A 12,603-nucleotide genomic window follows, 5' to 3' on the forward strand; every position below is an offset into this window, starting at 1 on the left:
GTTAAAGTTGCGTAGATTCCTAACATTTCCCGTGTCTCCTGTTCCGCAGGCGTCCAGAGATCTTGTGTGCTTCCTGCAGCTGGACCACGTCAACGTGTATTACGGTCAGGACTACCGCAGCAAGTACAAAGCTCCTACCGACTACTGCCTAGCCCTGAAAGTGAGTGCTTCTGTCCCCCCCCCCCGTAGCGGAGCAAAGAGGCGGAATTGAGAATACTGTCCGTCCGTGCATGTTCTGAGCATAATTTAAAAAATAAGTCAGGCACCAGCTTCCATTTTGATGTGTGGCTGCATACAGGTGTAAGAGAGGTCCTTATCAAAAACTGGGACGCCGTTTTAAAATCCAGTCCAGGAAAAACTCGCCTCAAACTACAATCACTGACTTTTCAGATCCTGGGGGCATTGGTGTACCGCTCGTTAATACCTGTTTGCATTCACGGTATGGAGATTCAGTCTGGTTTTAAACAACTACACAGCACCGAAACAGGTTTAGTGAGGGGTGGTAACCACATTCTTTTTGCAAATGACCCTGGTCAGTTTGTGATCCTGGTACTCCTGGACTTTAACGCTGCTTTTGACAATATTGACCACAGTATCCTAATATCGAGGTTAGAACACTGGGTTGGGATTACAGGTGCAGCGTTGGAGTGGTTCTGTTCTTATCTGAGTGACAGCAGCTTTTGTGTTAATGTTGGTAATAGTTTATCTGCTTCAGTGGCCCTTTCCTGCGGGGTCCCACAGGGCTCGATTCTTGGACCACTTTTGTTTTCATTGTATCTGCTCCCTTTGGGGTCTATCCTGAGGTAACATGGTCTTTTGTTTTATTGCCATGTTGATGATTGTCAGATTTGTTTGCCCTTAAAACCTAACAGTTCTTGCTCCATTCATCCTCTGTTAAACTGTCTTGATGACATCAAGTCACGAATGGTTTCAAATTTTTAAAGTTTTAACGATCAGAAAACTGAAGTCGTTGTGTTTAGCCCTAGCTCTACTGCTGTCTCTGTTCCTGTAAACCTCGACTGTCTTGAGCCGTATCTTAAGCAGTCTGTTACAAATCTCAGGATGGTTTTAGTGACTTTAAGTTTAAAAAAACAGATTAAATCTGTTCTGCAGAAAAGCGTCTTTCACTTAAGGTAGATGGCTAAACTCAAGTCACTGTTGACCAGATCTGACCTTGAAAAATAGTCCATGCCTTCCTTACAAGACTAGACTACTGTAACGCGCTCTATGTTGGGGTCAGTCAGGTGTCCCTTTCACGTCTCCAGCTCGTCCAAAATGCTGCAGCTCGGCTCTTAACAGGGACTCGTAGGTTTGATCATACCTCCCCAGTTTTGTCCTCCCTTCACTGGCTCTCTGTACGCATCAGAATTTATTTTAAAATTCTCCTGTTGACTTTTAATGCCTAAATGGACTTGCACCCCCTCGTATCTCTGAGCTACGTCAACCATCTGTTCCTTCTCGGGCGCTGCGATCATCCAACCAGCTGCTTTTGGTTGAAGCTCAGAGGTGATCGGGCTTTTTCAGTCGTGGGCCCCAAACTCTGGAACAATCTGCCCCCCAACATTAGACAGACCACTTCACTTCCTGTTTTTAAATGTCTGCTAAAAACACACCTGTTTTCACTGACAATTACTTTTGATGCTTTTAATTACATTCTGTTGTTTTTTTCTGTAATTACAGCCTTTGATCTTATTGCTAAGCACTTTGGTAACAGCTGTTTTTAATGTGCTTTATAAATAAGTTTGACTTGACCTGAGAAGAGCTTCACTCAGGCAGACATGAAACGTGCAACCTTTTTTTTTTAACCTCTTTGACCTGTTAAAGCGACAGCAATCAGCCTCTTCAGATTGTAGCCATGTTTCTATCGACTGTTTTATTATAATTAAAGGTTTGAGCATTTTTTTGTGGCCAGAAAACAAACGGATGTTTGTTTATTGTTTTTCACAGCATCCCCAGATTCAGAAGAAGTCTCAGTACATCAAGTACCTGTGCTGTGACGATGTCCGGACTCTGCATCAGTGGGTGAATGGGATCCGTATTGCCAAGGTGGGCCTGAGCCGAGCTCGATTCTCAGGACAGAACATCAGATAATTATTTAAATCGTCATTGTTGATGTTTCCTGTTTCTGTGTAGTATGGCAAGCAGCTGTACGTGAACTACCAGGAGGCCATGAAGAGGACAGAGGCTGCCTATGATTGGTCCTCCCTGTCCACCTCCAGCATCCGTTCGGGCTCCAGCACTGCCAGCATTCCCGGTTAGTTCCGTTTTTGAGCACTGAGAGATATTTTTATACTTTTGTGGCATAAAAGGAAATTTATTTAGTGGCTCACACTTTCCGAAGTGGGGCTTTGTGCAAACTTTCCAAATAATTAATATCTTACCTGATGCAGATGGCTCTTGGAACAACGAGCTAACGTCTAGTTTGGGGGAGGGGCCTAAAATGTTTGAGACGAGTCTTATCTCGATCTCGTTCTGATTAGCCGTTACCTCGTCGATCCAGCATGTGCGTGTATCGGTGTTATTCTAAGGCTTCATGTGAAGAATCTTTTAAAACAAAAGGTTTTTATATGACGTCTTATGGTATAGTCTCCATCCGTACATCCGTAAACAAACCTAAAACTATAGGTCAAGGTCACGAATCAAGGTCAAATGTTATGCAATGTCTTGCCCAGGCTAGAATTCCTGATCTGCTCAAGATAATTTAACATTTAATATACAAATGCAGCATCACTAGATGGGTCGTTGCATAATATTTTAATCACCCCCAGCTTCAAGGTCACAAATCAAGGTCAACGTTAAAATGAGGTCTTTGCTTATCTCACCCATAACTTCAGGTCTGCTCAAGACAATTTAACAAAGTTTGACACATTCGTACCACCACTAGACAGCGTGACCCTAAAGTGTTCATCTCAGCTTCAAGGTCAAGGTCAAAAGTTATACAAGGTCCTTGCTTGTCCGGGCCTCTTCAATAGATTGTTGTACTGCTGTGCTGCTGTTGTTGACGGGCGTATAATGTTCTGTTTGCGGTTGTTGTCTTGTCAGAGTCCCAGTCCAATCATTCGGGACACTCGGACAGCGGTGTGGACACCGGCTCCTCTCACGGCCGCTCTCAAAGTGTCGTGAGCTCCATTTTCTCTGAAGCCTGGAAGAGGGGTACCCAGATGGAGGAGAACTCAAAGGTGCGTCTTTCGGTCGCAGGTTTGACTTCATATTCTCTGATCTGCGTAACTGAGACCGTCTTTTCTCCACAGATGAGGACGGAAGCGTCCCGCGGGTCGACGCATTCCTCCCACAGCCACCGACACCACAGCCAGCATTCAGTGGACCATCCGATCCTCGTGCCGCCTCCGCCCTCATCGGAGCAGCCTCCAACACCGACTCCACTGCAACACCACCAGCCTCCCCCGCCTCCGTCTCCTCAGCAAACCCCGCAGCCGTCGTTTCCTCCTCCGCCGCCGGAGCCGCCGCAGAGTCCCAGTCAGCCGCCTCCATCTCCACCGCCGCCGACCAACAACAGCTACAACTTCACGCCCCCACAGCAGGCGTCACCGCAGCTAACTCCTCCTCCTCCACCACCTCCGCCACCTCCGCCGCCTCCTCCCCCAGTTCATACGGTGTCCCACCACACCCTGCCTCCCACCATGTACAAGTACAGCACCATCACCCGGCTGCAGAACCAGAACTCCGCCCTGAACCATAAACTGCCCAGTCACCTCCACGTAACAGCTCACAAAGTCCTCCCCCCGGTGCCAGCACCACCTAAAGCGGAGGTCGTCAAGCCCAACATTAATCATATCGCTGCAAGGACTAACGTCCCTCCTCCGCCGCCTCCTCCTCCTCCACCGTCCATGCCAACCCCAGGTTCTGCCATGGCCGTGTTGAGGTTGGGCCCTCCCAGCCCACTAGCTCCGCCTCCTTTCATCCCTGATCCTCCACCTGCTCCACAGACAAACTGTGCAGCATTCCCTCTCCCTCCTTCACCTCCTCCCCCTCCGCCGCCTTCCACACCCGCTCCACTGTGTCAGACGGTCTACGCCAATGGGCTCAAGCGGGCCCTGAAGGAGCGGTTCCCGAGCCCGCCACGAGAACTCCTGTCTCTAAATGGAGATTTTGAGGATTCCCCGCCACCTGCTCCCGCTCCACCACAACCTCCTCCGCCGCCACCTCCTCCTCCCCCTCCTCCGCCTCCTCCCCCACAGCAGCTCCCAGTACCAGCCCAGTTCCCACCTCCTCCTGGACCCCCACCGGCGCCACCTAAAACCTTCACTCCTGGGTTTGTCCCTCAGACTACTCCCAAGCCCACGTCTCCGGTTTCTCCGTTCCCTCCTGCTCCACCTCCTGCTGCCATGAGTGCGCCAGCCCCAGCTCCACCGCCTCCTCCTCCTCCACCTCCTCCTCCTCCCCCCACAGTGGGATCTGTAAAGAAGCAGCTCAGCTATCCTCCCCCTACGCTGCCCAAGCTGAACAGCCTGACCAAAACGATGAGCACTTCTCCTGCAGGAGCAGCTCCTGCCATGTCTTTAGTGAAGCAGCTTGCGAGTCAGTTTCCAGGAGCTTCATCTCAAGCAGCTAATCACACCGAGAGCCCCAAAGCCCCCCTCTCCCCCCCTGCAGTGAAGACCAAACCAAAATGGCAGCCTGTGGGCAGCCAGCAGCTTCAGTCTCCCGAGTTTCCTCCTCCTCCTCCTGCAGAAAGCAAAAACTGCTTTCCTGCTCCGCCTCCTCCTCCTCCGCCACCTGTCTCAGGCCCAACACCACCACCTCCTCCACTTCCTCCTGGAAATCTGGGCTCCCCCTTGAGGAGGTCGCCGTCGGGCTCCTCTAGTTTGGGCGCCAAAAAGCCTCCTCCCACCCCTCAGAGGAACTCCAGTGTCAAGTCCAACTCTTCCTCCTCCTCCTACGAGGAATCCAGGAGAAACTTGCTCAGTAAATTCGCTCCTCAAAACAACACGGCCCCTTCCTCGTGTTCTTCCTACTCTTCCAACGGATCTCCTTCCAAGGACCCTTCAAACGGACCTCCTGCTCCTCCTAAACCAGGAAAGCTCAACCTGGCTAACCTGCCTTTGGCCCTCCAGGCCAAAGTGAGCCAGGCCAAGCAGGTCAGCGGCGACTTCCCTTCTCCACCACCGGACTGTGCCTACTTTCCACCTCCTCCCCCAGCCTCTGAACTCTTCCCCCCTCCACCGCCACCAGGCAACGACTCCCACGGCGGAGGAGCTCCCAGGGTAGCCGTGGTGAACCCCCAGCCCCAAGCTCCCCCTCCTCCACCCCCTGTCTCTCTTGTCAGCAACTCGATATGGGGCAAGAGCTCCCTAAAAAAAACTCCTCCCCCCACACTTGGGCGGCGCAGCAACACCCCCCAAGAACCACCTCCTCCTGTCTCTCCCCCGACGTCTCCGAAAGGCAGCTCGGGTCAGCCTAACTTCTTGGCGGACCTCAGCCAGACGCTAAAACGAAAATCGGTCGGTCGCCAGGGTTCGGTCAACTCGGCGAGCCTCTCGAGCAAGTCGGACCCCACGGGGACGATGGACGACATGGCGCTGCCTCCGCCGCCCCCCGAGCTGCTCCTGGACGACCCTGGGAAGCAGAGCAATGGAGGAAACGGCGGCTACGTGTCCGGGAACATCTCAGGCTATGCAACGCTGCGACGAGGACCCCCGCCTGCACCTCCCAAGCGAGGGGACGCGACTAAACTCACAGGGGAGTGTTGAGGTCTTAATGTGCGTTAACTCTTGGTTTGACTTCTGGGGATCTCCGTGTACATATGAATCGCCAAACCCTGCATTTTTTTTTTTTAGAGCTGCAAGGTTTACTACCCTGGAACGGTTGGGACTGTCCCCAGGGTTAAAGTCACCAAACCATCGTTTTATTCTGCGACTTTCGAAGATTCTTGGCACACTTTGGACGAACCCCGCCCTTTCAAAAGAGTCCACCTGCTTCTTTACCACAAAGTTGTGCCACGTCCCGGAGACGAAACCCACGTCAGGATTTGGTTTTCTTGTATTTGCTTTGATACCGCATGTGTCACGTGTGACTTCAAGCTGTAAACCACAAAGCTGTTCCGGTGTGTGTGCATGTGTGAGACAAACGGAATACGACGGCGAGGTAGTTAAAGGGTGTTACGATGACTGGTTTGCTTTTTATATGAAATAATTTATTTTTTTTTTAATATAAATGTCTTAATCATCAGAGAGACGGGGCACAGTGGAATGTAGAACAGCGCCGATAGTTCTTGAGGGGAAAAAAAGACGCAAGCTCAAGAGTTTGTTCCAAAACTTGGACGATGCAAAACCGACGGAAGACTCTTTCCCAAAGTCTCGCACCGAGGTCCAAGCAGCAAGGAGACCCCGCCCCTAAAGGAGTTTAAATAGTCTTAAACAGAAGTGTCTGTGGTGGTTTCTTTATGGACTGTGCGCTTGATTTTGGACCTCGTCTTTCGGTTTGCTCTGGTCTCTGCCACATATCCAAGAAGTCGAGGAAATCTCACGAGACGGCCCCGCTGACGGGAGACGGCGTCCCGTCTGTTCAACGAACTAAGTGCTTTCAAGTCTCGTTTCTCCACGGTGCCATTTCCGCTTCAGCCTTTAGCGTAAAAGGACTGAACTTTGGTTAAAAAGTCCAACGTGAAGGGTTTTTATTTGGTTTTAAAGGTGCTAGCCCTGACCTACGAGCATACCCCTCCGCACCTGGATGACATATCTTGACGCAACGTCGACGGTTCCCCTGAGCTCCTCTCGATCATGCGCCGGTCCACAAAGGCTTATTAAAGCAGCCGTTTGTCGGGCCCGCTCGGCTACAGAGGCTCCGTTAGGCAATCCTTCGGCTCGGTGCGGTATCCATGTGCCGATGTCAACATATTTGGGGTTAAAGTGAGGCGAAGACGAAGGTTGAGTAAATGTTTCCTCTTGCATATAAACTGAAAACCACAATATAAATGTTCAAACTGGACCTCGTTGTCTGTCTTTTTTATTTTATTGAAGATTTCTGTGATTTTTGAGCTAAAACAAATAATTGTGATCAGCGGTTCTACAGCTCTAGTGGTTGGACTCTGAACTACACCCGGTAAATGTAAGAATAGTCTGAATGTTCATGAACAAACACTCTGTCATCCAGTTTTCTTCTGTTCTGCAGTTGTTGTGCCATTTTCAGACATTTCAACAAATCATAAATCAAAACGTTCGGCTCTTTCAGGACAATTCTGCTATGACTTTTGGTAAACTAGCAGCAAATTTAGCTGTTTGAAATATTTAACCTTTTCTGACATTTATTTTCTCATGGAAAATGAACCGGGCTCATTTTACAGCCTTCGACTGCAACTAACTACACATTTTTGTGCTTCTTCCAACGTCTTTTTGCTAATTTCAGCTTGACGTGCGCCTTTCAGCTGTTTTCTGCTATTTCAGCTGTTATGCTAATTAAGCCTTTTCAGCAAATTCCACATTTTTTGCACTCATTTAAACTTTTTCAGCCCAGTTCAGCAAAAATATGCTCTCTCCACTTCCTTCTGGTAACTTCAGCTTCTTTATGCCCATTTTAGCTACTTTTCAGCTGTTTTTTATTTAATTTCAGCTTTTTTTTCCAGATAATTTCCATTTTTCGTGCTCATTTCTGCTTCTTTCAGCCTAATTGGACAAATGTGTTCTTTCTGCTAATTTAAGCTTGTTCTAAATTTTCAGCTACCTTTTTTTTTTTAGCATTTTAGCTCATTTCAGCTGTTGTCAGATAAATTCAAGTTATTCATGGTAATTTCTGATACTTTCAGCCTAATTAACTTGTGCTAATTTCAGCTCGTTGTCCAGTAATGGTCAGACAGGTCATCTGGACAGTTTCTTTTTTGTAGACGTTTCGCCCTCTATCCAGAGGGCTTCATCAGTCTGAGGAGTCCCACGTAAACTGTTTTTCCCACCAAGCAGTACACTCCGTTAGTGGACCAATCAGTTTGTTGGTGCTAAGATGGCTTCAGGGGGCGGTCGTGTCCCCCCTCGAGTCCTCCCAGGCAGGCAGCCAAAGTGGTTTAAGACGTCAAAGTTCATGCTCAATAATCCAGGTAAAGAAATCCAATAATGGTCAAGTCATCTGGTAAGTTTATTTACGGATTCAGTTTCTTCTGATGAAGCCCTCCGGATAGAGGGCGAAACGTCTTTCCACAATAAAAAGCAACTGTCCAGATGACCTGACTGACCATTATTGGATTTTGTACCTGGATGATTGAGCATGAACTTTGATGTCTTGATTCAGCTTATGCTCCTTTCAACTTATTTCTTCTAGTTTCAGCCTTTTCTGCTCTTTCAGCCACTATTAAGCTCTTTTGATAATTTTAGCTTTTTCCAGATAATTCACTTTTTTTTTTTTTTTAGCTTATTTCAGCTCCTACTTTCTTCTGGTAGTTTCTTTTCAGCTACTAGTCAGCTATTTTTTGCTTATTTCAGCTTTTTTGTGCTCATTCTGCTAATTTAAACTTAATTCAGAAAATATTTGTTCTTTGTGCTTTCTTCTAAATTAGGTTTGTTCTTTCATTTCAGCATGTTTTTTTTTTATAGCTAATTTCAGCAGTTTCTCTAGTTCCCCTTAAAAGATCTGGAAAACTCAGATGAAGTTCTTGACCAGTTTGAACTTTGTGCAGTTTGTTCTATGCTGTATTTAAATAGATGAGCATTTATTGGACCTTTCTTCTATTCTTCGTTTCAAAGATCTGAATCGTGTATTTGGAGTCACACCTGTCAGTGTGAGCAGCTTGATCCTCAACACGTGGCTCGTGTCGCGCTCATGGTTCTGCTGCGGTTCTATATGGGTCCAAACCTTCAGCCTCTGCTCACTGGCCAGCCTCTGCACACAGGAATGTGTTGGAGTGTGCACGTTGGGGTGTGACTGCCGTGCACTCGCAGCTGAATGAGCTGAGATGGACGTCCTCGAACTGAGCTGGGAGGATGGGGATCCATCTGACTGGAACCATTAAGACCATCGGATGTTAGTTCACGTCGGTGCACCTGATGCTGCAGGTGTCGTGTCCTTGTGAGGAAGTTCAAGAAAAAAAACGGGTTTTAAATGTTTTTTGTTGGATGCAGGATGAACTAAAGTTTGGTTGAGCCGATCGTAAGTAGAGAACGAACGGTGAAGGCATCAAACGATCAATGTTCGTATCATAGATGACTGTAATCTAGATTATGAGAGAGGAGTTTCACTCTACAGGTGAGACTTGTTTTAATTCAAACTGCAGAAATTACATTTACTGCTAAAGTGCAGTATGAATGCTTATTGCTGATAAACAGCTGAAATCAGCTAAAACGTGCTGAATTTTAGCTAAGGAAGAACAAGCCTAAGTTAGGAGAACGCAGAAGGAACGCATATTTGCTGAATTAGGTTTAAATAATTAGAAATGAGCACAAAAAATATGAAATTAGTTTTAAAAAAATAGTTAAAATAAGCAAAATATACCTGAAAAGGCAGAAAGGGAAGTGAAAAGCTGGAATTAGCAGATAAGCTCAAAAAAGCACGAAACGGCTAAAAAGTAGCTGAAATAATTGAAACTAGCAGAAAGTAGCATAGCAAGCTAAATTACCGGTAGCATAAATAAGTTATTTAGGCTGAAAGTAGCTGAAGTTGACACAAAAAACTTGGAATATAGCTGAAATGAGATGAGCTGAAATGAAATGAGCTTAAAAAAAAATGGAGCTAAAAACGTAAAACAAGCTTAAATTAGCAGACGAAAGCAGAAAAACATTTTCCTAATTAGGCTGAAAGAAGCAGAAATTAGCACAAAAAGTGGAAATTATCTGAAGAAAAAAACAGCTGAAATTAGCTAAAACATGCTGAATTTTAGCTGAAAAGGAAGAACAAGCCCAAGTTAGAACACAGAAGGAACACATATTTGCTGATTTAGGTTTAACTAATTAGAAATTAGCACAAAAAAATATGAATTTAGTTAAAAAAAAAATTAAAATTTGCAAAAAAAAAAATACCAGAAAAGACAGAAAGTAAGGAAGTGGAAAGCTGGAATTAGCTGATAAGCTCAAGAAAGCACAAAACAGCTAAACAGTAGCTGAAATAATTGAAAGTAGCTGAAGTTGACACAAAAAAACTTGGATATATCTGAAAACAGCTGAAATGAGCTAAAAACGTAAAACAAGCTTAAATTAGCAGAAGAAAGCAGAAATGTTTTCCTAATTAGCCTGAAAGAAGCAGAAGTTGGCACAAAGTGAAAATCATCTTAAAAAGAAAAACAGCTTAAAGTAGCTAAAAAGACAGAAAGAAGCTTAAATTATCAGAAGTGGAGAGAACACATTTTTGCTGAATTAGGCTGAAAAAGTTGAAATGAGTGCAAAAAATGTGGAATTATCTGAAAACGCTAAAATTAGCAGGAAATACAGCTAAATAGTAGCTGAAATAGCAGAAAAAGATGCAATTTTCAGAAATTACTTGAAAGAAGCAGAAAAAAGTTAGAACAAAAATGTTGTAGTTAGCAGAAATAATGTGAAAGCTCAAAACAGCTGAAAGTAGCTGAAAAAAGTTTAACTTGGCAGGAGGAAGCTGAAGCAGAACAAAATGTGAAAGGAGCAGTAAAAGGTTGTAAACAGATCTAAAGATTTGAAGGATGTAAAATGAGCTCAGTTCATTTTCTATGAGGAAAAAAATGGCAGAAAAGGCTAAAATATTTCAAAAAGCTAAAGTTGCACCAATACCAAAAGTCACAGCAGGATTGTCCTGAAAGAGCCGAACGTTTGGATTTATGATTTTTTGAAATGGTTGAAAACTGCGGGATGAGAAAGATGCTGAAAAACGTACTAAATAGTTTAGCTGGAAGAATAACACTGAGTAATAAATATAAACAGGATCACAATAGTGTGAATGCTTCATAAACCTTCACGCAAAAGTCAAAACCAGAAAATGAAAAGCTTTTTAAAATGAGATCAGCCACAGGTACCGGTACACCTTTAGTCCTGTTTCAGTTTTAATCTGGTACGACACTTTGTGTTCTAAAACGGCTGGATTAGGAATAATGGATTCTGTAAACGACAAATACGCTGTTTATATTTTTCAGTATTCGGTTCAGGTTTAAGTGAAGCTCCAACTTTAACGGGACGAACAATCTACAAAAACACAAACTAAACGCGGAACGACGACTAGATTCAAATTCACGTCTCTTAATTGTTGAGGCGTTCAACGAGTTCAAAAAGATCATCGCTCCAGCGTTGCCATCAGAGGCTCCGTGGCAGCCAGGAAGCAGGCTTCGAACTCCTGGTCGGAGAAGCGCGACGCCGACCGGCGGGCGTTGCGTCTGATCTGCAGGCGGGTGGCGGGCGGCAGATCCAGGATCTGATTCATGGCTTCTGCGTAACCGTCTTCGTCGTCTGCCAGGAAGCCGGTCTGACCCCCGTCGAAAGGGACGACGATGTCCAGCTTTGGTCCTCCAGACTTGTGAGCGAGGATCACCTTCCCTGCTGCCATGCACTCAACAACGCCTACGAGGGAAAACAACGTTAAACCTTTTAATTTGGCTTAAAAATATTCCGAACTTTGATCGTTTACCTATTCCGAAGTGTTCGTTCCACATGGTGTGCAGTCCAATGGTGGCTTCGCTCAGCTCTCTCTTCAGCTCCTCAAAAGAAACGTTCAGTTTAAACTCCACCCGGTCGGCCACGCCCAGCTCCTGACAAAGGCCCCTCAGCATGAGCACCCGGTCCTCGTCCTCCTGGTTCCGGCACCCTCCAATGAGAATGAGCTTCAGCCCCTCCTTCCTCCTGTCCAGCGCCTTCTTAAAGGCTCTGATCTGCAGTCGGTGGTCCTTCTCCGGCCTGAACTGCCCGACGGAGACGATGGAGTGGCACTTCCTGTCTCCCTCCTCTTCCAGCGGGATGTCCAGGAAGGCGTCCACGTCGCAGGGCGGGTAGACCACGCTGGTGCGGTTGGGAGAGCGCCACAGGGACAGAATGTGGTCGAGGGTCCAGCAGGAGTTGACCATGATGACGTTGCTGCAGGAGCCGGCCAGGCCGTAGAGCAGGGCGAACAGGCAGTAGTAGATCAGCTTGAAGGCGCTCAGGAACAGGCTGTTGGCGACCAAGTCCTGGTTGTTGAACCTGAGACGTAAACGTTACGTTACTACAGCAGAGGTGGACCACATCCAGATGTTTAATGCAATCAAAGAGCCGCATAAAGAACTGGAATAAATTTTTCTTTATGATGTATAATCTAGAAGCCTTTTTCAGACTTTTTCTTATTGTAGCATAGATGGAATGCTTCATAAAACCTGTTGGCATCTTCATAAAACGTCTTTCCCATCTTTTAGACATAAAACATTAAGTAAACTGGCTCTTGTAATAATGTGTTAAACACGTTAGTTTAACATGCTGTGCACGTTTTCTTAACATGCTGTGCACGTAAGCTTAACATGCTGTACACATAAGCTTAACATGCTGTGTACATAAGCTTAACATGCTGTGTACATAAGCGTAACATGCTGTACACATAAGCTTAACATGCTGTGTACATAAGCGTAACATGCTGTGCACCTTTTCTTAACATGCTGTGCACGTTTTCTTAACATGCTGTGCACGTAAACTTAAGTTATACACAAGTTAGCTTAACATGCTGTAAACGTTAAACTAA

General features: G+C 46.0%; 2 protein-coding genes across 2 annotated transcripts in view; one reads left to right on the forward strand and one right to left on the reverse strand.

Annotated features, from left to right (window-relative positions):
* Window positions 1-5,711, forward strand: part of raph1b (Ras association (RalGDS/AF-6) and pleckstrin homology domains 1b) — a 41,681-nt gene extending 35,970 nt beyond the window's left edge. The window contains exons 12-16 of the mRNA XM_037696747.1: window positions 50-160; window positions 1,948-2,046; window positions 2,134-2,254; window positions 3,043-3,179; window positions 3,252-5,711. Of these exons, the coding sequence (XP_037552675.1) occupies window positions 50-160; window positions 1,948-2,046; window positions 2,134-2,254; window positions 3,043-3,179; window positions 3,252-5,711 (2,928 nt within the window). The remainder of the gene's footprint in view (window positions 1-49; window positions 161-1,947; window positions 2,047-2,133; window positions 2,255-3,042; window positions 3,180-3,251) is intronic.
* A 5,464-nt stretch (window positions 5,712-11,175) lies between these two features.
* The window catches only part of alg11 (ALG11 alpha-1,2-mannosyltransferase), a 4,770-nt gene continuing 3,342 nt past the window's right edge, over window positions 11,176-12,603 (reverse strand). Inside the window, exons 4-5 of the mRNA XM_037696356.1 lie at window positions 11,527-12,074; window positions 11,176-11,459 (exon numbers count right to left, since the gene is read on the reverse strand). Of these exons, the coding sequence (XP_037552284.1) occupies window positions 11,176-11,459; window positions 11,527-12,074 (832 nt within the window). The remainder of the gene's footprint in view (window positions 11,460-11,526; window positions 12,075-12,603) is intronic.

The sequence above is a fragment of the Nematolebias whitei genome, chromosome 23 (genome assembly GCF_014905685.2).
Source record: "Nematolebias whitei isolate Nwh7 chromosome 23, NemWhi1, whole genome shotgun sequence".
In the NCBI taxonomy this organism is placed as follows: Eukaryota; Metazoa; Chordata; class Actinopteri; order Cyprinodontiformes; family Rivulidae; genus Nematolebias; species Nematolebias whitei.